We start from the raw sequence: 26,697 nt of genomic DNA, 5'->3' as shown, positions 1-26,697 counted from the left end.
CATGCTGCTCTGACTCTTCCAGAAAGTAACATATTAAGGTTGCTTTCACCTGAGCCGAGTCTTTGCTGAGTCGACTGCATTGCATCCATGCCCAGGTCTGCCCTCTGAGCCTGGGGAAAATTCAGGGTCATAACCTTTGTCCCCTCCTTCAAAACACCTGACAGAATAGGCTGGCTGGGTGTGGGAGGGTCCGAGTACAGCCACACCTGACAAATCGCACATATAAGGATTCCCTATTATTTTTGATGCTTATATACATGACAGCTCTTGCTTTCCTTTATTAATTTGCGCTAGCAGCAGTGGCGCAAACTGTTACTCTCACTCAGGATCTTTCTACTTTATTATTATTATTATTATTATATTATTATCCTAACTTTTTTAATACGCTATTTCTCCCTCAGTTTTCAACCAATCATCACCAAATTTCACAAGAAGAATACCTCTGGGCTGAATCATGTTGCTATGACTTTTGGTGCTGATCTGGATCACTGAACTGGAATGATCGATGGAAAATGGATTTTTTTTCCTCACTAAGCATCATTCTGTATCTCTTACCATTCCAGATCAATAGGATACAGTGACCAGACGTCCCAATTTGTCAGAGCTAGCGCAAACTGCTGTGACTTTAGTCAGTATCTATCTAACTCTTTTTCTTCTTATTATTCTCCTAATGTTTTTTTTTTTTTAGGACGCTATTTCTCCCTCAGTTTTCAACCAATCACCACCAAATTTCACATGAAGAATACCTCTGGGCTGAATCACGTTGCTATGATTTTTGGTGCTGATCTGGATCACGTAATCTGAATGATCCATGAAAAAACAGATTTTTTTTTAAATCACTTATAACTCTCTCAATTTTCATGATTTTTTCCAGTTTTTTATTTTGTTCAACAAAATGACCTGCAATTGAAAAAGGTCAGCTTGTGCAAATTACTGTGACTTTAGTCACAGTCTCTATCTAGTGTTGCTTGTTAATTGATAGCAAGATGTACTGACACAGAGGTGCCAACATTGCTAACAAAAAGATCATAGCATGCACAGAGGGGGAAAAAAAAACAAAAAAACAGAATTTTAGCACCTAGTTCATGTTAGTGGCTCCATGCCAACAGCTTAAATAATAAAAAAGCATGTCTACTGGATATATGCCTTCTAGTCAGTGGCGTGCACAGACATTTTGGGGGGCAAGTGCTCTGGGGGGAAAAAAGGGCACTTTTTTGCGCATGTGGAACACCTTATTATAAAAGTCTGAGATTTAACCCTCCTCTTGTGTTCGGGTCGCCACTGACCCGTTTTAGTTTTTAAAGGTGTAAAACAACCACTTAATGCTAATTTATTACATCAAGGCTTTTTGACTTTGCCAGGAATCTCTAGTTGAACAAAATAGAAAAAGAAATTTTTGTTTTCCTAAATCTGAAAATGGTCTAGCAAAAAATATAATACTTATGTGCAGTTGTTTCTGTATGCGACGGGCTACTTCACGACAAAAGAATTACAGCTTGGGCTTAGAGGGCAAACAATACATTTTCACTCGATTCATGTGTTACCTGGCTGGTGGGGCAGGGGAAAAGCTGACTGACTGCCCGATGTGTTGTCTGCGCTACGACAAGGCCGTGGCTTCCAGGACGCTATGCTGCTGCAACCTCACATTGAATGCACTGCACGCTTGTTCATGTGACAGAGCAAGAGAGACAGAGGTCCGGTGTGTGTGCGGAGGGGGCACACATCGGGACATTATTTTTACACACGCTTTTAATGCCGCGGCTTTTCTAAAAGATCATGTCGACATTGGCCTCAGTAAACTGTAAAAAAAAAAAAAATTCAAAAGGGCACTTTTTTGGACAGAGGGCAGAGGGGCAGGTGCTTGAGCACCACCTCGTGTCTATCTGTGCACGCCACTGCTTCTAGTATACCTTCATAAGAATTGCAGATTCACTACAACCTAGTGACCAAATTACTGTGGTGCTTGAAAGTTTGTTCTGTTACCTTATAACTACAGTGGTGCTTGAAAGTTTGTGAACCCTTTAGAATTTTCTATATTCCTGCATAAATATAGAAAATTCTAAAGGGTTCACAAACTTTCAAGCACCACTGTGGTTATGAGGTAACGGAACATTTGTTTATGAAATGGCCCGCAAATAAGAGGGACTGAGGGCTGTTTAAATGCAGGCATACTATCTGTGTGTATATAAACTGAAAGGGAAACACACAGACACACACAGAAAAGAAATGCGTCCGCAGTCAGCCATGCCTCAATAGAAAGTGACAGGATAACTGCTCCTTCTCGATAAGACTTTCAGACACTACATCACACCAGGATTTACCTCTATTGCCGCTTTTCCACTACAAACGCGGCTGAGCCGTGCCGTGCCGAGTCGAGCTGAGTCGGGCTGAGCGGGGCTGTTGGAGTTGCATTTCGACTACAACCGCGCTGAACCGTGCTGGCTGGAAGTGGGTGGACACATTGGGTGGAGTTAGCGAAAGTGGGTGGACGTCATGTGATGCCGTTAAGCAGCGCAAACAGTGAAATCAGTGACAGTGGCGGAACAAGTCAGAGCCGGGCCGGGGGCGGGGCAAATGACCGGGCCCTTTATTAAAGCTTATCATAACATCATTTTAGGCTACAAAATGTCCGCAACTGCGGTGTTTACCAATTTCAACACTACCGGGTGCAACTATGTTATTTAGTACATCAAGTCCTTCAAACGAACATGTAACTCAGAAACAAAAAACATTAGGATACTGTACATGGCTCATAATAAAACATCAATAGCCTATACTGCGCACATTATTTGAAGGGCATACGAATGAGCGCTCAGAGGTTGCAACGGTGACAGGAAGAGTCAGAAATAAAAGGAGGGCGGTGCAAACCTCACTGAATGCACTGTGTTTACCAATTTCAACACTACGGGGTGCAACTATGTTAGTTTGTACATTAAGTCCTTCAAACGAACATGTAACTCAGAAACAAAAAAAAACATTAGGCGACATACTGTACATGGCTCATAATAAAACATCAATAGCCTACTGCGCGCATTATTTGAAGGGCATACGACGAGCCTTGCGCTCCGCGAACTCGTGCACGATGCTCTGTATGTCACTGATTCAGTGATCTTTTAAGCGGTAGTCTCACGACCCGGATAGTAAACAATAAACATGGAGGACATGGAGTCGTTAGTGTTGCTGGTCTTGGTGCTGTGGCTTGTTGTCACCGACATCGCCAACAGATACTGGCAAGAGCGTATAGATGAGGCGAGGCGCATAAGGCTTCAGAAATTCTCGTAATTCATAATTATTCTTCTTCCGGGTTTGCGGTGTTTACAGATCCCAGCGCGCTCGCGGGGCGTGTGTGGGCATGTGAGGACACTCCTCCTCACCAATCAGTGCACAGGGGAGTGTCTGCTCACGCCCCCAACCTCAGTCGGCACGGTTTGGCTCGCTTCAGCCCCACTCCAAAACGGTGCGAGTTTTAGGGGCTAAGCAGGGCTGAAGCGAGCTGAGTCGTGCTGGTTTTGGTAGTCGAAACGCGAGCCGTGTCGGGCTGAAGTGAGCTGAAGCGAGCTGAAGTGAGCTGAAAAAGGGTAGTGGAAAAGGGCCATATGTGACCCCTGTGCCTGGAGTAACATAGCACTTTCCATGATATGTTATACTGAGCAAATACCCCCGCTTCCTATTTCAATCACATTCTGATTCACTATTTATATATGTCACTAATGTATACTCCTCTGAAGAAACTGCAGAACAGAGACCACTGGGCGTCTCATTAGAAAGAACGACAAGCTGCCACCTACATCCTAATACCTATAAAAGGAAGGACAGATGGCCAGGGCATTTGGGGAGGGGGTAAGCTCCTTATAATTAGCACAACAATAAATGCAGCCAGATGGAAGAACTGCAACCAAGAGACAGAGTGCTATAAATCCATAGTTACTGCACACGCGTTCAGTCTGTAAAATGGAACCACTGGATCAAATCCACAACCTATCCACTATATAATGCACTTTTTTCCTCCTTTGCCAGTGAAATTCCTAAACGCTTTGCAATACACTTGGTTAGTGCACAATGTTCCTGACAAACACTACAGTTTACATGTTTGGAAGGAACAAGCAAGGAAAGGAAAACAAAAGAAAAAGAGAGGAAGGGAAAGGCATTGCACCACTTCAGACACAGGGTCAGTCAAATGGCGTGCTAAATAATCCTGTCAGGGAGCATGACATCACATCCTGTTTCCACCCTATTAATCACAGTGCCACACAATACTGGACTGTACAGTGCCTGAAATAAATATTCACTCCCCTTGGGCTTTTCCACATTTTTAGTGTTAGGTCTTGGAACCAAATTTATCGGAGTGTGATTTTTACCATTGACATACACAATTTAATTCATGTCTGAAGGCGCAAATTAGGGCCTGATCAATATGGGATTTTTGGCACTGTTACTGATACTGTTTATAAAAAAAAAAGAACAAAGATGCCTTAAAAAAATACCATTAAGATCAGTAAGCAGTAATGCACGAAAAAGTCAATATTTGGTGTGAGACGACCCTTTGCTTAAAAAATAGTCGTCTCAGGTACAATGAGTGCAGTTTGATAAGGAAATGAGCTGTAGGTTTTACTGAGCGTCTTACAGAACCAGCCACAGTTCTTCTGGACACTTTGACTACGTTCACACTGCAGGCTGAAGTGACTCAAATCGATCTTTTCGCCCATATGTGACCTGTATCCGATCTTTTATTGACAATATGAACGACACAGATCCGATTTTTTCAAATCCGACCCAGGCCGTTTGGATATGTGGTCCTAATTCCGATTCCTATCCGCTCTTTTCATATGCGACTTCAGTCTGAACCGCCAGGTCGCATTCATCCGACTTACACGTCATCAACAAGCCACAAACGTCACTATTCTGCGCTGAAGTAGGCGGCGGGTCTCTCAAAAAAAGTTACAACAACATGGCGCATAATCACGGGCGCAGATAGAGGGGGGGACGGGTGGGACTCGTCCCACCCAGATTTAAATTCACCTCGCTCGGTCCCCCCCACTTATAGGGAGGAAAAAACGTCTATGCTGTCTTTCTTTGCATAAGGCAAACCTCACGGAAAAATCAAAAGACTAATTACCATTCGGTTTATTGAGGTGCACGGCAGTGTATACATAGTTGCAACAACTCACATAAAACAAAACAAAGACTGATATTCGGTTGGTTGAGCTGCGCAGACTGCACAGGTTGCGAGCTCGAGCTTGGTTGCTATGGTAACCCACAACGAGTTTGACAGGCATATCGGGGTTGGGGTTGGTTTGCTGGCAGCTTTGTCCCCCCCCCAGTTCAAAAAAACGTATCTGCGCCCCTGCACATGACATCAATGCGAGGGACGCTTCGGGCTGTGAAGGTTCTGAATCTTCTCAATGGAAGGACGCAGAGGTTAGGGAGCTGATTTCCATTTGGGGGGATGCAGCTATTCAAGCTAGATTGGATGGGTCATACCGCAACCGGGCGGTTTTACTTCCATAAACACTGGCCATGCTCACTGCGTGTGACGTCGTCGTATCCTGCAATGCGCATGCGGAACACTTTTAGGTCGCTTTTCGTTCATACGGAGGATCACATACAAGTCGCATATATTTGTTAATGTGAACGACCTCACAAAAAAATCGGATTTCACAAAAAAATCGGAATTGAGCATGAAGCCTTGCAGTGTGAACGTAGCGTTTGACTGTCACACTTGCTTCTTCATTTTGCACCAAAACCCAGCAGCCTTCATTATGTTTTCTTTTTTAATCTGAAAAGTACTCTCTTATGGAATATGCTGCTCAGATAGAATTTTTTTTTTCTGTAACATTTAATTTTGTGCTGGAAAACGAACGTTTGGAACTCTAAAATGTTTTTGTTCTGACTCGATAATGTAGAAGTCATAAAATAGAAATCTATAACAAAGTTCGTATGAAAACAATAAGGTGCCGAAGACTTTTGCACAGTACCGTGTGTCTTCATTCAAATAGAAATGTATTCAAATATGATGAACAGTCCAAAAATAGTCAAACAGGCCTAAATGTACATGAAAAAAAATCACATTTTGAACTATGTACGCAACATAATTACTTTAAATAGGTTTATATACATAACTATGTTCATAACTATTCATGCGCATTTATTATTTATGTTTTTAATGTATAGCTTACTTAATTAGAAAACAAAATGTTTAATCCATCTTCGTCACTCAAATGCAGCATATATGTAAATATTCTATCGACATTCACTGGATGAGCAATTGTGCCAATTAAAAAAAACAAAAACTTTTTTTTTTTAAATTGTCTACTCTACTACTAGGCTATCAGCTCATATACCGTGAGTAGAGAAAAACAAAATGGCGGCGTGTATCAAGCCAGATATATCACTTTATTATCAAGTATTTAAAAGAAACAGCTAAAAGAATATAGTCCCCACCCCCCAAAAAAAAAATCTCCTGTTCTACACTCCAGCCCAGTTGGTGGCAGTAATGCACCTTTAAGTTGGTTTGCCAACCGTCAAAAAACCCTAAAGAAGTAGAAAATGGCTGAACCATCTCATCTCATTCTCTCTAGCCGCTTTATCCTGTTCTACAGGGTCGCAGGCAAGCTGGAGCCTATCCCAGCTGACTACGGGCGAAAGGCGGGGTACACCCTGGACAAGTCGCCAGGTCATCACAGGGCTGACACATAGACACAGACAACCATTCACACCTACGGTCAATTTAGAGTAACCAGTTAACCTAACCTGCATGTCTTTGGACTGTGGGGGAAACCGGAGCACCTGGAGGAAACCCACGCGGACACGGGGAGAACATGCAAACTCCGCACAGAAAGGCCCTCGCCGGCCCCGGGGTTTGAACCCAGACCTTCTTGCTGTGAGGCGACAGCGCTAACCACTACACCACCGTGTCGCCATGACAGAACCAAAGACAAAATAAAAACCCTTCTCGAAAACAACCCCCCCCCCAAAAAAAAACCTCACCAAAATATCGAATAAAAGCACCTGACTGTGAGAACTTATCTTTTTTATTCTTCCAAGAATTATCATTATAGCATTCTTCACAAACTGTTACTGTCGTTTCGCCAGTTTGTTTAAATTCTACGCATAAATGATTTTGTCGGACGTTTTGTAGAAAGTTTTTATTTATCGAATTTTCAAAAAATAAAAATAAAAATGCTCCGTTTCTCAAAATCCAGTGAATGTGGACAGAATAAAACACTTATTCCATTCAATCTCGTCGTACATGGCTTATAGCCAGGGGTGGATCTAGAAAAATATTTATGGGGTGGCAAGAGGGGGGCAGGAATTTTTGAGGGGTGGCAACGTATTACAGACGTATATACAACCCCGATTCCAAAAAAGTTGGGACAAAGTACAAATTGTAAATAAAAACGGAATGCAATAATTTACAAATCTCAAAAACTGATATTGTATTCACAATAGAACATAGACAACATATCAAATGTCAAAAGTGAGACATTTTGAAATTTCATGCCAAATATTGGCTCATTTGAAATTTCATGACAGCAACACATCTCAAAAAAGTTGGGACAGGGGCAATAAGAGGCTGAAAAAGTTAAAGGTACAAAAAAGGAACAGCTGGAGAACCAAATTGCAACTCATTAGGTCAATTGGCAATAGGTCATTAACATGACTGGGTATAAAAAGAGCATCTTGGAGTGGCAGCGGCTCTCAGAAGTAAAGATGGGAAGAGGATCACCAATCCCCCTAATTCTGCGCCGACAAATAGTGGAGCAATATCAGAAAGGAGTTCGACAGTGTAAAATTGCAAAGAGTTTGAACATATCATCATTTACAGTGCATAATATCATCAAAAGATTCAGAGAATCTGGAAGAATCTCTGTGCGTAAGGGTCAAGGCCAGAAAACCATACTGGGTGCCCGTGATCTTCGGGCCCTTAGACGGCACTGCATCACATACAGGCATGCTTCTGTATTGGAAATCACAAAATGGGCTCAGGAATATTTCCAGAGAACATTATTTGTGAACACAATTCACCGTGCCGTCCGCCGTTACCAGCTAAAACTCTATAGTTCAAAGAAGAAGCCGTATCTAAACATGATCCAGAAGCGCAGACGTCTTCTCTGGTCCAAGGCTCATTTAAAATCGACTGTGGCAAAGTGGAAAACTGTTCTGTGGTCAGACGAATCAAAATTTAAAGTTCTTTATGGAAATCAGGGACGCCGTGTCATTCGGACTAAAGAGGAGAAGGACGACCCAAGTTGTTATCAGCGCTCAGTTCAGAAGCCTGCATCTCTGATGGTATTGGGTTGCATTAGTGCATGTGGCATGGGCAGCTTACACATCTGGAAAGACACCATCAATGCTGAAAGGTATATCCAGGTTCTAGAGCAACTATGCTCCCATCCAGACGACGTCTCTTTCAGGGAAGACCTTGCATTTTCCAACATGACAATGCCAAACCACATAATGCATCAATTACAGCATCATGGCTGCGTAGAAGAAGGGTCCGGGTACTGAACTGGCCAGCCTGCAGTCCAGATCTTTCACCCATAGAAAACATTTGGCGCATCATAAAACGGAAGATACGACAAAAAAGACCTAAGACAGTTGAGCAACTAGAATCCTACATTAGACAAGAATGGGTTAACATTCCTATCCCTAAACTTGAGCAACTTGTCTCCTCAGTCCCCAGACGTTTACAGACTGTTGTAAAGAGAAAAGGGGATGTCTCACAGTGGTAAACATGGCCTTGTCCCAACTTTTTTGAGATGTGTTGTTGTCATGAGATTTAAAATCACCTAATTTTTCTCTTTAAATGATACATTTTCTCAGTTTAAACATTTGATATGTCATCTATGTTCTATTCTGAATAAAATATGGAATTTTGAAACTTCCGCATCATTGCATTCCGTTTTTATTTACAATTTGTACTTTGTCCCAACTTTTTTGGAATCGGGGTTGTATACTGAATTTAATCACAGTTATCACAGTTTGATGACAAGTAGTATGTATACACTACAAAAGGGCATGGGCTGCCATTTACAAACTCATACAGACAAACTTAATCTCATGCTTTTATTGTTTACGAAGAACACACATTCTCAGATGAGGTCTATACCGTTTCTGGACAGTTTTATACTGTATACGCAAAAGAACAGACACTAAAAAACAACAACAATAACAACACTGCTTCAAGTTCAGCATGATTTAAACCATTTACACCAGTGTCACATTTTATAGTTTTTTTTTCCTCACGCTTTGTAAAGGCTCACCAGTGAGCATAACATGAACTTGTCATGCCTACAACAGCTGAATGCGGCGATTTCCATGTTGCTCAGCAAAATGCTTCACAAATTTATCAAGATCTAATGCTTTTGTGTGCTTTGATTCAATGCTGAGTACAGCCAAACTTGATAGTCTCTTTTCTGTCATAGTCGACCGCAAATAAGTCTTTATGACTTTATGTAGGATTCAAAGTAACTTTACAATGTTTTCCTTGACAGACGTTGAATCAATATTAACTTTTGTGGCCGCCTTTACACAAAACTAATGTCAGACCTAGCTAACATTACATGTATAGTTAGCTAAATAACGTTCTCCAACCTGATTTTTATCCTCTCAAAATCAGCATCGCAACTATGCTAGCACTGTTCATTCATTATAATTTCATTTCTTGATAGATAGTTAATCAGCTTTTACCTCTGTCCTCCCGTGTCTCCTTTCCTCGCGACTCCTGGCTCCCTCGCTTCGCGCCTCTCAATTTTCCAAAACAACCAATCTCTGGCGTTATCTCGTGCTGCGTTCGCCGCAGTCGGACATTGGAAATTTGCGCACGTAAATGTCAAATTGGCCGTAATTTTTCTTTGAATTCGTCGCTGCCAACTGGGGTGGCAGCAGGGGTGGCAAGGCTTTCTTTTAGGGTGGCATTTGCCACCCTACGCCACCCCGGTAGATCCGCACATGCTTATAGCCAACTTGGCACTATGCGCCTCGTCAGCTATCAGCTCATGTACGACTCGATTTCATGGAATGACTGTTAAATGTAACTATGAAATACTTTAAGATACTTTATTCATTTACTCATATAGGAACTGTACAGAAATATTTCAGTTAAAACTAAAAAATACAATTTGTACGTATATGTTATTAACATACGTGTACAACTGAAACACGTTTTTTTTTATATAGCTGAACACCTTCATCTGTTTGACATGCTGTTGCGACTCTGCTTGGGTCAGCTGATTGTTGTGCTGTTGCCAACAGTAGAGCTTCAATGTGCCCTGTGCTGAACAAATTACACAATAACACCACTCATAACACGGTTAAAGGATCCGTTTTCCTTCTCCTGGTTTCTTTTTTGATTATCATTTACGGGCTAATATAAACCCCGATACCAATTTATCGGCAATTAGCTCATATCGGCCGATAACATCGCCACACCAAAGCAAATTTTTGACATGCTGTGAGTGGCACTGCTTTTTTTCTAGGGCTGTCGAAGTTAACGCGATAATAACGCATTAACGCGATCTCAATTTATTGTGATTAAAAAAAAAGTGCCGTTAACGCAAATTCTAATTTGGCCCTGCGAGTAGTGGTGTGTCGTTCACGAATGAACCGTTCTTTTTGAACGAGTCTTCAAAGTGAACGACTAGAACTAGTTCGCGCTGCCTCTCGTTCTCGGTCGTTCGCGAATCAGCAGTCTCTGCTCGCTGGCAGGATCTGTTCAGTAGCAGAAGGGTGTCCAACTTGCATTTTGATCTGTGCAGAGCAGCGCCACTTTACTTCTTTAAGGGCTATCTGAGCCCTATTATCAGAGCGTTGACACATGCCAGGTCTTTAGTTTACAATTTAGAGCTCTCACTCAGCAATACATTTCAGTTCACAGCAAACGAGCTCAGCAGTTCGCGAACGAACGAACAGCCAGCAGCCAGCCTGCCTGCTGCCATACTGGGCTGGGCGCATAGCAACGGTTTCCATGACTGTGATAAACAATGAAGAACGTGGCTCTGGAGATCGCGGCATACTGTGTTCGTTTTTTTAATGTTAATGCAATTTGTAATAAAGTGGTTTGTTCTTTGTAATGAGTGTTGCTGTTGAATATGAGCAAAATGGGTGTTACTTAATGGGTTTGAACAACTGCATGAAACAGTCTGCATCTATCGTAGTTGGCTTTACTTTATTTCCCTTGCCTACTTGCTCGAACAGCTGGAAAAGGTCTCACTAGACGTGACGTCAATCGAATGTTCGTGCATAACAACCGTTTCCATGTCCATGACCAGGCCAAACAATGAATGATCATGAACGCAGCAGAGAGACATCGCAGGCTACTGTTCGCTGAATACGATGACTTGTAAAGTTGTTTATTCTCTGAAATGAGTGTTGCTGTTAAATAAGCAATTTTTTTTTTGCTTAATGGGTTTGAGAGAACAACTGCATAGCCGGCAGACCATGGCTCTACTAAAATAAATATAATAAATATAAAAACAGCTTTATTCTCATCTACATTTAATTAACTTTCAGAGCTTTGTTTATGTAGTCTTTTCAGATAATGCTAGGATAATGTTTTTCTTCCATCTTTTTCTCAAGCACATTGTAATGTATGAAAATCTATTGTGGATGGCACCTCTGCCGCCTCTCGTTCACTCAAGATGAACTAAACTTCGGACGACAGCCATTGTTGTGCCGCTTTGGTGTGACGTCATCAAAATGAACGAGTGAACGAACTGAACGAACGAATTTCTTTGCTGAACTGACCGACATGAACGAACTGGCGGAAATGAATCGCCATGTCCCACCAATACCTGCGAGTCAACCGTAGTTCATGTTGAGGCTTGTCGCGCGCTGCTTCAATAAGAGTAAGTGTGAGTGATGGAGAAAGGTCTGTTAAACGTGAAGTTTCATTTCAAAAGTTTCATTTCAAAAGAAGAGTGTGATTGAGTTGGTTTTGGTATGCACTTTGCAGTTCTAAAATACTTTTGTAAAGTGAGATTTCAGTATGCTGTAGCACTGTGATACGACACTAAATGTCTTTATTGAAGTCCAACTGCGATTTATTTTTGTTTGCACAGTAATGTGAAGTCCTATAGGCTGTGACTGAATACAACTCCAGCACAATTGAAGTTTTATTTCATTTTTATTTTCTTTTGTCACACGTCTGAACTGAGACACAGTAGTATGTGACTACATGTTTTATATTTGAGACTACAGCTCCCTAATCCATCACAAAATCCAATTTTGTGTTTTGTATGTTCAGTACTGCCTAGTATGTGAGTGAATAAACTCCCTTACCATTTTCTCTTGTCCCAGCAGTTTTTAACAAGTACTTTTAGCATAAAATGTGTTCACCATTTTAATTGTAACATTTCACTTTAAAAGCCTTATTCATTTACATAGATTTGAAAAAATGCGATTAATCGCGATTAACTATATGAAATTCTGAGATTAATCGCGATTACATTTTTTAATCGTTTGACAGCCCTATTTTTTTCCTTATAAACCTCTGCAATGAAATCAACTGTTATTACAATACCACTAACAGAAATGCTTGCTGCTAGAAATGACAGAAATCATTCACATATTTGTATCTGAAAAATAAATACGCTGCCAGTGTTCAGTTATCCTGACCACAGAGGACTGCGATTAAAATAGGCTGTGTATTGTAGCTGCCTTTTTCCTCGATTGAACATTAAGCATGAGGCGTAATCACGAGGTGTAATCGTGAAAGTCACTGAAGAGCTGCCTTCTGTTCAGTGTCTATATACACACAATATAAAAGTACTGTGCAAAAGTTTTAGACCCCCTATTTTTTTCATACAAACTTTGTTATAGATTTCTATTTTATAACTTTTACATTATCGAATCAGTACAAAAACATTTTAAAGTTCTAAACGGTCATTTTCCAGCACAAAATTAAATAGCACAGAAAAAAAAATGCTTGTATCTGAACAGCATATTACATAAGAGACCACCTTCTTTTCAGATTAAAAAAGAAAACATAATGAAGGCTGCTGGGTTTTGGTGCAAAATGAAGAAGCGAGTGTGACAGTCAGAGTGTCCAGAAGAACTGTGGGTGGTTCTGCAAGATGCTCAGTAAAACTTACAGCTCATTTCCTTATCAAACTGCACTCATTGGACCTCAGACTACTAATTCTTTTTAAAGCAAAGGGTCGTCTCACACCAAATCTTGACTTTGTTTCATTTATTATGGCTTACTGCTGTTTATAGTTCAGTTTTTAATATATGTTGAAACATTTCTTTTAATTATTTTTAAGTAATTTTTGGTCTACAGCATTTCTTTATGTGTGCCTAAGACTTTTGCACAGGACTGTATATGTAGCACCTTCAGACATTATACAGCTTATGCATCACTGATCCCGACTGTAACAAATTATTAAAAGTAGATGGCCTTTCGATTTCATAAAATCGGTGAAATCCAGTGTTGCATTACTGCCATCTACAGGTCTACCTTGACCGTGCACTGATAGTTACATCATTTTGTCGCTAAACGAACAGCTGATTGCACCGAGGTGCTCGCTGACCGCCGATATTTATTAGTTTGGTCCTGCGTTTCTTTTCCTTCGCAACATAACGTCTTTTCTTCTCGCTTTCCGTTACTCTAGTCGGTCTTTCACGTTTCATTTGCACACTCACGTCCTCCACTTCCCTATCCTGTTTCAAATTTGTATCCCACGATGCCTTGCGCAAACGGGGAAAGCCCACCATGTCATGCATGACGTAGTATCTTGTATTAGGTCATGGTGAAGCAGGAAAAAATAGCAGAGAATTGAGGGCCATGTAGCCTTAAATTAATTCATTGTTCTATTAAAAAAGACTAATAAAACTGGAAGTCTGTGATTTGAATTCGGTAGCTTTCGGTCCACTAAACAAAAATAACTGCACGTCAGGGAAAATTATTTTTATGACCTAAACTTGAAAAATCTGAAAGTCAGTCTACCTTTAAGAGTAAAATATGCAACCTTTTACTCTCTTTCCTACAGGTGCCAAATGTAGTTTTAAAAATAGATTTAAAAAAAAGGTGCACTAATGCCTGCACATATTAAAATGCACATCAAAGAAAACTCAAACCTTCGCTTCCAAACGTAGCCTGTCAATGGTGTTCTCAGCCTCTGCATACTTCATTAGAAGTCTATTGTAATCCTCCTGTAAGAGAAGAAGGAAGACAAAATGTGGAATTACTTTCCCCATCGGCTGCGTACCGGTACATGTGATGATTTTCAACAAACTGAATAAAATTACTGTTGACACTTGGATCACAATGAGAGCCTTGTACATCCTATCAGAGTGGAACAAACATAACTTGTTGCTTTAAGTCATATCAGCCTGAGCTGTAAAAAATAAAACAACAGTACATGCTTTAATTGGAATATAATCAATGATGAGGTCATGTGATTAGAGATGAAAGTGGAGCAAAGAAAAAAACCATGAAAGTCAAACTAAGATGGGGGGGCAATGTCCCCTGAAAATATTTTAATAACATAACACGCAAAACCCTGCATTCTAGTGTATTTTAGTACAACTCTGATTCCAAAAAAGTTGGGACAAAGTACAAATTGTAAATAAAAACGGAATGCAATAATTTACAAATCTCAAACTGATATTGTATTCACAATAGAACATAGACAACATATCAAATGTCGAAAGTGAGACATTTTGAAATTTCATGCCAAATATTGGCTCATTTGAAATTTCATGACAGCAACACATCTCAAAAAAGTTGGGACAGGGGCAATAAGAGGCTGGAAAAGTTAAAGGTACAAAAAAGGAACAGCTGGAGGACCAAATTGCAACTCATTAGGTCAATTGGCAATAGGTCATTAACATGACTGGGTATAAAAAGAGCATCTTGGAGTGGCAGCGGCTCTCAGAAGTAAAGATGGGAAGAGGATCACCAATCCCCCTAATTCTGCGCCGACAAATAGTGGCGCAATATCAGAAAGGAGTTCGACAGTGTAAAATTGCAAAGAGTTTGAACGTATCATCATCTACAGTGCATAACATCATCAAAAGATTCAGAGAATCTGGAAGAATCTCTGTGCGTAAGGGTCAAGGCTGGAAAACCATACTGGGTGTCCTTGATCTTCGGGCCCTTAGACGGCACTGCATCACATACAGGCATGCTTCTGTATTGAAAATCACAAAATGGGCTTAGGAATATTTCCAGAGAACATTATCTGTGAACACAATTCACCGTGCCATCCGCCGTTGCCAGCTAAAACTCTATAGTTCAAAGAAGAAACCGTATCTAAACATGATCCAGAAGCGCAGATGTCTTCTCTGGGCCAAGGCTCATTTAAAATGGACTGTGGCAAAGTGGAAAACTGTTCTGTGGTCAGACGAATCAAAATGTGAAGTTCTTTATGGAAATCAGGGACGCTGTGTCATTCGCACTAAAGAGGAGAAGGACGACCCAAGTTGTTATCAGCGCTCAGTTCAGAAGCCTGCATCTCTGATGGTATGGGGTTGCATTAGTGCGTGTGGCATGGGCAGCTTACACATCTGGAAAGACACCATCAATGCTGAAGGGTATATCCAGGTTCTAGAGCAACATATGCTCCCATCCAGACGATGTCTCTTTCAGGGAAGACCTTGCATTTTCCAATATGACAATGCCAAACCACATACTGCATCAATTACAGCATCATGGCTGCGTAGAAGAAGGGTCCGGGTACTGAACTGGCCAGCCTGCAGTCCAGATCTTTAAACATTTGATATGTCATCTATGTTCTATTCTGAATAAAATATGGAATTTTGAAACTTCCACATCATTGCATTCTGTTTTTATTTACAATTTGTACTTTGTCCCAATTTTTTTGGAATCGGGGTTGTACTTATTTTCACTAAAACAAGTTATAACTTTTAAGCCTTTTTCTTTCATGTACATTAATGATTAACATGTCAAAAATATCAAATTTAATTCCCCTAGTTAATGAGTAATTTTCAGGAGTGCATTTAGAAAACGCGGTGATTTTCCTGGCTACACAGTTCATTACTTTGAAAAAAAATCAGACAGTTGAAGGTAAACTCAGCAAAATCCCAAAACAGTACTGTTAAAAAGTAAAGGTCTGTTAGAGTTTCTAAAACTTTCAGGTTTCAATGTTGGGGACACTGAGCCTCGTTTATCAATCTTTTAGTAGAGTTGTACGTTTGCATAAGCTAAAGTGAACTAAAAATTTCCAATTCATATTTATGCGAGTTGAAGCCAATTGTTTACATTAGTTCGCATTGTCTGTAAATTTAAACACGCCAATGAATACCAAATTTCTCATATAAATCAGGGGCGTAGGGTGTGTGTGTGTGTGTGTGTCTGTGTCACACACTAACTGGCTGCCTGAGTACATTATGTGAAAAAAATAATTACCATTGCTAGTTTTAGGCAGCTTAGAAACCGGCTCTTCCATTTATTGCTGTTTCTTCCACGTTTTCTTGATGTTGTGTTCTAGAAATGGCACTAAAACTTAGCTTCGAAAGCACAAAATGCAACTTTGATGGGGGAAAAAATATATATATATATATGAGTGATTCCACGCTTATGGGTACTGAAATGGGGACATGAACTTATTTTTAAAAATTCACCTAAAACCATTTCTTTTTTTTACCAGTCAGGTCACAAAACATGTAATCTTTAATGAATGATATGTTAAAAGATAACTTTAATTTTCTGAGATGTAATAAAAACATATTTATATGCCAAAGTCAGAACGTAACACAAGTGTTGTGGACATATATATATTCTCAATTTTAACAATGTAGAATTACTTTTTGAAACATAGGAAGGTGATGTTTTAGCAAATATAATTAATAAACATGTGTAGTAGAATAAACATACACATTCTTTCAATAAGATTAACATGGTATATAGCTAGATTGTAATTAATTTGTAACAGATGCGAGATGGACAATCGTAACAGAAGTAATGTAACAGACATCATTTTGGAAATCATAGGCTTGACTTTGGCATATAAATGTTTTTATTACATCTCAGAAAATTAAAGTTATCTTTTAACATATCATTCATTAAAGATTACATGTTTTGTGACCTGATGGTAAAAAAAGAAATGGTTTTAGGTGAATAAGTTCATGTCCCCATTTCAGTACCCATAAGCGTGGAATCACTCATATATATATATATACATATATATATATACATATATATATACATATATATACATATATATATATATATATATATATATATATATATGTATACACACATATATATATATATATATATATATATATATATATACATATATATATATATATATATATATATGTATACATATATATATATATATATATATATATATATATATATATATATATATGTATACATATATATATATATATATATATATATATATATGTATACATATATATATATATATATATATATATATATATATATATATATATATATATATAATAAATTGCTTACCTCTCTTCAAATCGAAAGAAGGAGGAAAGTTTTGCTTGTTTTGACATGGCGAATTATTAACACAAGAGAAAATACTTGTAATTCGCAATTAAAAAGACTGCAGCTACACTGGCAGCTTGACCATGCTTTCTAGTGCGATTGTGTTGCGCTTGCGCAGAACGGTGTCAGTCCTGCGCGCCTTAGCACGTGCACCTGAAGGCGTGCCTTGGGCGCGCGTGCCTAACGAGCTCCGGCATGCGCACCGTGAACAAAGAACACCTGTCTTTAATCAATGAACTATGTTTGGGCTATTTAAGGACTGCGCCCATGCAAGGACGACGCGAAGTATTACGCCGCATCTAGGAACGCGAAAAATCCAAAAAATAAATTTCCCCATTTGGAAAACCGGAGATTTTCAAGAGTTTTGTCAAATATCCGGATTTCCGGGTCATTAGCGGAAAAAATCCGGAGGAAAATCTAAAAATCCGGAATTCCGGGAAAATCCGGAACACTTTCATGACTATGTGATGTGGCCGAACATAAAAATGGCATTATACTTACCAATCCAAAGGCATGTTCTAGTATAAGTGTTTTATTGTGCTTATATCACAACAGTTTGCCAACAACAGTGTTGGGGGTAACGCATTACAAAGTAACGTGTTACTGTAATTTCGTTACTGTTGTCAGGAACTTAATAACGTAACGCATTACAGTTCAAATTTCGGTAACGTCATTACAGTTACTAGACTGTAGTAACGTTTGTTACAGCGTTACCCACGACTTTGTGCAGTGAAATGTAGGTTAACAAATTCATTTATGTAAACCAGTGAGCTGCATGAATTCACGTTAAAACCGCGCTGTTTTAGTTAATGGCGCATGCGTGCCTAAACTAGTTGCTGTGGAAATCGATTATAGTGAGATGGAAGAGCGCGAAGTCATGGACGTGGGTGAGAACACTGGAGCATTCATCAACTGGAAATATTCACATTATTTTCAGTTAGTTGCATGTAAAGGCAAAAACATTTTGGTAAAGTGCAAGCTACTGTATGTCCTGGAGATAAACAGCTTTCCACTGCAGTGCTTTCAATGAGCAACTTGTCGAAGCACTTGGCTAGACAGCACAGTCATACAAAGCTCGTGGTGAAAGATCCCCATGGCCTCAGCCACGGTGATGAGGAGACTGCCCCAGCACCAAAACAGGCGAAACTTACAGGAGGAGGAGTACGGCAGGTAACACAGAACGTGCTATGTCCTCCACGACATAGCAGCCTATGTCATGGAGGACATGGTTCCCTTGTCTACAGTAGAATCGCCCCGTTTCAGGAAAATATTAAACAAAATACCAACAACGCGAGCGCCCATATCAGACAGAAAAACATTGTCGAGTTACTTGAGCAGATGCTATGCTGTAATGGAATCGGATCTCATCTCATCTCATTATCTCTAGCCGCTTTATCCTTCTACAGGGTCGCAGGCAAGCTGGAGCCTATCCCAGCTGACTACGGGCGAAAGGCGGGGTACACCCTGGACAAGTCGCCAGGTCATCACAGGGCTGACACATAGACACAGACAACCATTCACACTCACACCTACGGTCAATTTAGAGTCACCAGTTAACCTAACCTGCATGTCTTTGGACTGTGGGGGAAACCGGAGCACCCGGAGGAAACCCATGCGGACACGGGGAGAACATGCAAACTCCGCACAGAAAGGCCCTCGCCAGCCCCGGGGCTCGAACCCAGGACCTTCTTGCTGTGAGGCGACAGCGCTAACCACTACACCACCGTGCCGCCGGAATCGGATCTTAAAAAGACATTTGAGACCATGGAATATATTTCCACAACGGCAGATATGTGGACTGCTAACAATAAAAATTATCTCGGAATGACTGCTCACTGGATTGATGAGAACTTTAAGCGTGAGAAGGCTGCCATTGCCTGCAAAAGGGTCAGAGGGCGACATACCTACGACGTAATAGCCAGCGAAATAGAGCAAGTGCATTCAAGTTATGGACTAACTCAAAAAGTTGTAAAGTGTGTCACAGATAACGGGAGTAATTTTCTTAAGGCCTTTCGAATGTTTGAGATGCAACCTGAAGGGTCCTTAAGTGATGAGGAAATCATTGATGAAGAAGAGGTGACGTTCACAGACATCGATCAAGTGCTTTCCACAAATTCTGATGGGCAGTTTTCTCTGCCCCCTCATCTGCGCTGTGCATCCCATACATTGAATTTGATATCTACTACTGATTTAGAGAAATGGGTCACTACTAACAGTGAATGCAGAGCAGTTTACAGAAGTGCTCTTGGGAAATGTTCAACTCTCTGGAGCAAGACTAGCTGCTCCACTGTGGCATCAGATGAGGTTGAGGATGTGACCGCAAGAAAGCTCATTGTCCCTTCTACAACAAGATGGAACTCCCTTTACAATGCTTTGTCTCGCATCACAGACATTCCAATCGCACAGCTGAACACCCTTTGTTCTAGACTGGAAATCAGAGGCATCACTGAGCGAGAGTATCAGTTCCTGAAGGAGTACTGCACAGTGCTCAAGCCACTTGCTGTGGCATTGGACATATTACAAGGAGAAGATAACTGCTATTATGGCACTCTTCTGCCAACACTGGAGATACTTACAGTTAGGTCCATATATATTTGGACACTGACACAAATTTAGTTTTTTTACCTGTTTACTGAAACATATTCAAGTTATAGTTATATAATGGACATGGACATAAAGTCCAGACTTTCAGCTTTCATTTGAGGGTATCCACATTAAAATTGGATGAAGGGTTTAGGAGTTTCAGCTCCTTAACATGTGCCACCCTGTTTTTAAAGGGACCAAAAGTAATTGGACAATTGACTCAAAGGCTATTTCATGGGCAGGTGTGGGAAATTCCTTCGTTATGTCATTCTCAATTAAGCAGATAAAAGGCCTGGAGTTGATTTGAGGTGTAGTGCTTGCATTTGGAAGATTTTGCTGTGAAGAAAACATGCGGTCAAAGGAGCTCTCCATGCAGGTGAAACAAGCCATCCTTAAGCTGCGAAAACAGAAAAAAACCCATCCGAGAAATTGCTACAATATTAGGAGTGCCAAAATCTACAGTTTGGTACATCCTGAGAAAGAAAGAAAGAAAGAAAGAAAGAAAGAAAGAAAGAAAGCAAGCACTGGTGAACTCATCAATTCAAAAAGACCTGGACACTCACAGAAGACAACAGTGGTGGATGATCGCAGAATAATTTCCATGGTGAAGAGAAACCCCTTCACAACAGCCAACCAAGTGAACAACACTCTCCAGGAGGTAGGCGTATCAATATCCAAATCTACCATAAAGAGAAGACTGCATGAAAGTAAATACAGAGGGTTCACTGCACGGTGCAAGCCACTCATAAGCCTCAAGAATAAAAAGGCTATATTGGACTTTGCTAAAAAACATCTAAAAAAGCCAGCACAGTTCTGGAAGAACATTCTTTGGACAGATGAAACCAAGATCAACCTCACCAGAATGATGGAAAGAAAAAAGTATGGCGAAGGCGTGGTACAGCTCATAATTCAAAGCATACCACATCATCTATAAAACACGGCGGAGGCAGTGTGATGGCTTGGGCATGCATGGCTGCCAGTGGCACTGGGTCACTAGTGTTTATTGATGATGTGACACAGGACAGAAGCAGCCGGATGAATTCTGAGGTATTCAGAGACATACTGTGTGCTCAAATCCAGCCAAAATTAGAAAAATGTTGCCTCTGTCCAAATATTTATGGACCTAACTGTATGTCCAAGTTGCTTGCCCTTAAGGATGGCCTGTCCTGCATGACAGCTGGCATGCCTGATGCCATTGTACAGGTAAATACAATGAACAATCAGTGATGGGAATAACGGCGTTAGAATAAACGGCGTTACTAACGGCGTTACTTTTTTTTAGTAACGAGTAATCTAACTAATTACTTTTTACATCGTTATAACGCCGTTCCCGTTACTTACAATAAAATACTATGCGTTACTTTATTAAAGCTGTTCTCATCTGGCACGCTGCTCGTTCAGCCTTTCTTTCCTCTGCTTTAGTGTGGGGCGGGGAGACACGAGACAACGGCACAGTAAGCCAATCAGAGTAGATTTGGACAACATATGTAGGTAGGCCACGCCTACTGCACTACTGCGCACGCTTTCAATCGGAAGACCCAGCGATGGCGAGCGGTCAGCCCAGCACTGCGCTTTCACACTGGAAATACAGCCATTACTTTTCATTACTTGAAATAAAAGGCAAGAGTGTTTACGTGCAATGCACATTATGTCGAGGAACAAAGCGTTTGTCCTCGTCAGTGGCCAGTAATTAGTAACATAATTTGAATAACTGCAAAAATATATTACATTTGATAGATGTCTTATCTCACATTGTCCCACAAAAATATTAATATAGTGTAGATAATGTTACTAACTGGTTCTGTTAAGTGTCCATTTCAGTCATTAAACACATTTAACATTCACTTTTATTATGATTACACTAATTGAATTTGATTTTTTTTTTTGGGGGGGGGGGGGGGGGGGGAACAAAATGTAACGGAATAATTACTTTCCCTGGTAATTAGTTACTTTTATGACAAAGTAACTCCGTTACTAACTCAGTTACTTTTTGGGAAAAGTAACTAGTAACTATAACTAATTACTTTTTGAAAGTAACGTGCCCAACACTGTGAACAATAAAATATCTACATAAAATATATGCTGTATCTATGCATATCAATTATTAACCTATATTTATGGGCCTAATGCATTTTTCATATCGGCCACTTGTAAAGCATGCTATTGCATGTATGTCTAATGTTGTGTCTCATATTGCAGGCAATCAAAGACAGGTTTTCAGCCATCTTAGACAGCAAGGATGCCCTCATTGCTACTGTCACATTGCCCAGATTCAAGGTCCGCTGGCTCAAAGATGAGACAAGGAGGGATGCTGCTAGGAGACTGCTCATTTCAGAGTGTCAGGCTCGGTTTCCTGAGGAGGAGCAGGTGAGACCAGCAGAGGCCCCTCCTGGCCCCTCCAGTCAGAATGACATTTTTGCATTTGAGGAGGAGGAGCAGACCTCTTACACTGCAGATACGGAAGTCATGGAATACCTGAAATCACCTAAAACTGACATGGAGGTTCTTAGACAGTTCCCCAGGATCAAAGATATCTCATGGCAATACAACACTCCAACACCATCAAGCGCACCGGTTGAGAGGCTTTTCAGACAGGGTGGCATTGTTCTGACCCCAAGGAGGAACAGACTCTCTGACAGGAAATTTGAGAGCATTTTACTAATGAGATACAACCACTGTTTCACCAGAGAGAACGAGAAATGAATTGTGTGGTTAATTTATGTTCTGCATGGCCTGTTCATTGAATATGTTAACATACAGAGTACATTTCCTGTTTCTTCATTTACAGTCAATGCGGTGAAATTAATGTGTTGCTGTTGACTCACCTGATTGCCCTTGTATAGCCTCCATTTAGTTTTGTCTGTGAAGATTCTCAATCATCCAGGTCATAGTAAACTGTGGGTGGTAGAAATGGGCAACTGGACTTGCTTGAAGATTCTTGAAAACGTTTCACCTCTCGTCCAAAAGGCTTCCTCAGTTCTGTCTGACTAATAGTCAGACAGAACTGAGGAAGCCTTTTGAACGAGAGGTGAAATGTTTTCAAGAATCTTCAAGCAAGTCCAGTTGCCCATTTCTACCACCCACAGTCCATTTAGTTTTATTTTGTGGATTTTATTTTGAGGCAATTGTTTGTAAGTACAGGGCACAATTCATGCAGTCATGTTTTCAAATGACTGGCATAGCTTCAAATGCTTTCTTTTATATAACCTTTCACTTTGAGCAGTGGTAAAGACTACATTTGTTGTCATTTTTATTTTTGTATCATTTTACACACTTAACTATGTAATTCTAATGAAGCCAGGTTATGCCTTGAACCATGTTCATACTTTGCACAAGGTAATTGTTTTAAAAATAAAGTTAAATGAAAGGCTAGGCTATCTTGTTTGTGCATGTATTTCTGCACAGAGAATTTGGATGAGTGGAAAAAACCAAAAGTAAAGTAACGAGTAGTGAAGTTACTTTTTAAAATTAGTAACGAGTAAAGTCATCCAATTACAATTCAAAGCAGTAACTAAAGTAAAGTAACCAGTTACTTTTTTTTAGCAACTTCCCCAACACTGGCCAACAATCTCATCTCATCTCATTATCTCTAGCCGCTTTATCCTGTTCTACAGAGTCGCAGGCAAGCTGGAGCCTATCCCAGCTGACTACGGGCGAAAGGCAGGGTACACCCTGGACAAGTCGCCAGGTCATCACAGGGCTGACACATAGGTGGGGTTTACATTAGACCGTATCAGCGGATCATCAGATTAACGTTTTTAAAACGATTAGCGTGCACACAGCAACGCCAATACACGATTCGCGTGCACACAGCAACGCCAATACACGGATACGCTCGGCTCCGCAGGCATCCTGCGCTCCAAATCACTCCGCCCTGAACAGCGAGTGCCCTCTGGAGGGTGCGCACTCCGGCCCTGCGCAGCTCACAGAGCGCGCGAGTGAAGCGCACGAGCAGTGATTCGGGACTGAGCCGCTGTGTGTGTGATCTCAGTGCATATCGGGCATGCGCGTCACTTTCTACTTGCAAGTGGAAGGATGGCAAGCCTAAAGACAATCATAACTACACAATGGGCAGTATTTGCATCAGTATTTGCAGTATTTTCATACTTTTATACTCTTTAATGAAAGGTGATACAAGGCGGAAGTCCGCGCCGTTTTTCAGCAGTCGCGTCACATGACCAACGCCAGCAAATCAGGAAGGTGGATGTCACAGTGACGTTGTCCAATGACGACGCCAGCTAGAGCTCAGCACAGCGTATCCGCGTATTCTCAATGTTTACACAGCACCGGACCAGACACGATCTGGATTGAATACGTGGACCCTGGCGGATTCCCGTTTCCCGGCGTTTCCAGGCGTTTTAATGTAAACGGACAGTGCATCCGCGAAGAAAACGAGACAGATACGGTCTAATGTAAACTTGGCCATAGACACAGACAACCATTCACATTCACACCTACGGTCAATTTAGAGTCACCAGTTAACCTAACCTGCATGTCTTTGGACTGTGGGGGAAACCGAAGCACCCGGAGGAAACCCACGCGGACACGGGGAGAACATGCAAACTCCGCACAGAAAGGCCCTCGCCAGCCACGGGGCTCGAACCCGGACCTTCTTGCTGTGAGGCGACAGCGCTAACCACTACACCACCGTGCCGCCTACTGGCCAACAATGACTATTTTAATTCAGTTAAAGAGACACACACATTATTCTTCTCACCATCTGTTCAAAATGCATATTAATACCACACTGCTGCTGAATGCTCAAATCTGGCAGCTCAGATAGTGTTGATTAATTTCCGATAACAGCACCTCAGACAGTAGTTCTGGCTACAAGATCTTTCTTAAGAGGCTCATTCTAAACAGATCAATCCCAGGGACATCATGTACAGCATGTGCTCAGCATAATCTATAACTAATAAATAACTAGCAGAGGAGTGGCTAGCTAGCTGCACTTCCTTAGCCACGAAACCTGAGTAAAGGGACCCTACCCAGAACACACTGGAAAGGAGAAGAAGAAGAAATAACTAATGAGTTATTTATGACTAAATAAATGGATTTAAAACATGTTACTTAAAGGAGATACACAGAACCTTTATTTTTAAATACATTTCTGAGTGGATAGTATCTCCATCCTTGACTCTTGTATGCTGCATAATTGGGAATTAAAAAAAAAAAATTGAGAGTTATAATCGACCGCAAAGTTGGCATTTGAGCTGCCCCGCTGAGCCAGCCAGCCCTGAGTGCGTGACGTCACTACGGTAACCGGTTTTAAGGCCGAGGCCTTTTACAGCTATAGACCAAAGCCAGACTCGGCAGGCGAGAGTGGTTGCAATGGCCTCTTTGTTCGGATTTATTGGAGATTCTTCGGATTCCTCAGATAGTAATACATCTGACTGTGATAGTCCTGAAATTGGAGTGTGTGTACATGCTACTGCTAGACATGTAGAACCGTATCAGTTCGAACCATCGGAAAGTGAATCCGATAGGAACACGTCGGCCACGGAGGCCCCCACCTTACAAAATAAACCTAGAGAATAAAGCCGTCTAGAGAATTGGATGGAACTGAACTGACAGTCTCATGTGACTCATTAAAACGGGATAGGTGTTATAACTTATGCAACATACATGTACATGCATGCATTTTCACTGATAAAACGTAAAAGGCTAATTAAATAATCAGATGAATTGAGAAAATCACATTCTGAAGCAAATTAAATAATCTTATACCGGTAACTTAAATACACAATACAAGTTACACGTATTAATCTAAATGCAGGTAAACAACGAGTGTTGTTGTTGTTATGTAACCAAATGAGAGTCGCGTCTTACCCGTCTGTGTTCTCGCTTCTTGAAGGCAGAGCTTGTGGCCAATTGTTTTGAAACAATCTGACTTTCAGTTCTTCAGTCAGTTCTTCGTTCATTCGCTTCTTCCATGTAAGGGCGAGATACTGCTGCTGAGGCGAGCATATCCAGCGGAAAAATCAGACGGCTGGTCCACTCATTCTCCATTTTCTCCATACTGAGCACTTCGCCATTACTGCTCAGCTCACACTCCGGGAGAACCGGTGCAACTGAACTTACTTTCCTTTTCTTGTAGTTTTCTTTTCCTTTAATTGTTGGTACTGCACCCTCTTTCAATACGGGCTTATAGCCAACGCTCCTCAACAGATCAGAGGTTTCGTACGAGTCTTCAGTAAAATGTGCAGAGCAGAGGAGAGACCACTTCGTAACCGCCCAATTGGCCCATGAATTTCTCACAAAACGCGTCCAAATCTTTGCAGTTTCAACATTCATGGGCCATGAATGCAACATAAATCCACCTTCTGTCGTGTTTCTGCACCCACCAGCAACACATCTACGTGGCATGGCGATAAATTAGCTCAAAATGAAAGCTCGAAGTTGCAGTCAGCTGTATTTTAGTATAGCGGAAATGACAATGAGACCGACAGCCTTACCGCTGTGACGTCACAGATGTCAAGGTCATTCACTCAGACCGCTACCTGTATGAATCATTTTAATCGTAAAAATTATGATATTAGATTTATTGTTCACGCTTAAAACTATCCCTATGCCATTCTTGAGGTCTCAAGGCATTTATAAACAAAAAGCGAGGCCATGGTTCTGCGTAT

The 26,697-nt window shown here is 40.9% G+C and overlaps 1 protein-coding gene across 3 annotated transcripts in view; it reads right to left on the bottom strand.

Moving 5' to 3' along the window:
* The window catches only part of akna (AT-hook transcription factor), an 83,590-nt gene that overhangs the window by 32,695 nt on the left and 24,198 nt on the right, over positions 1-26,697 (bottom strand). For all 3 annotated transcript variants that reach the window (XM_060935546.1, XM_060935545.1, XM_060935547.1), the window contains exons 6-7: positions 14,077-14,151; positions 50-206 (exon numbers count right to left, since the gene is read on the bottom strand). In XM_060935546.1, coding sequence (XP_060791529.1) covers positions 50-206; positions 14,077-14,151 — 232 coding nt within the window. The remainder of the gene's footprint in view (positions 1-49; positions 207-14,076; positions 14,152-26,697) is intronic.

This window comes from Neoarius graeffei, chromosome 12 (assembly GCF_027579695.1).
Source record: "Neoarius graeffei isolate fNeoGra1 chromosome 12, fNeoGra1.pri, whole genome shotgun sequence".
NCBI classification, from domain to species: Eukaryota; Metazoa; Chordata; class Actinopteri; order Siluriformes; family Ariidae; genus Neoarius; species Neoarius graeffei.
This window is presented reverse-complemented; position numbering and strand designations above follow the sequence as displayed.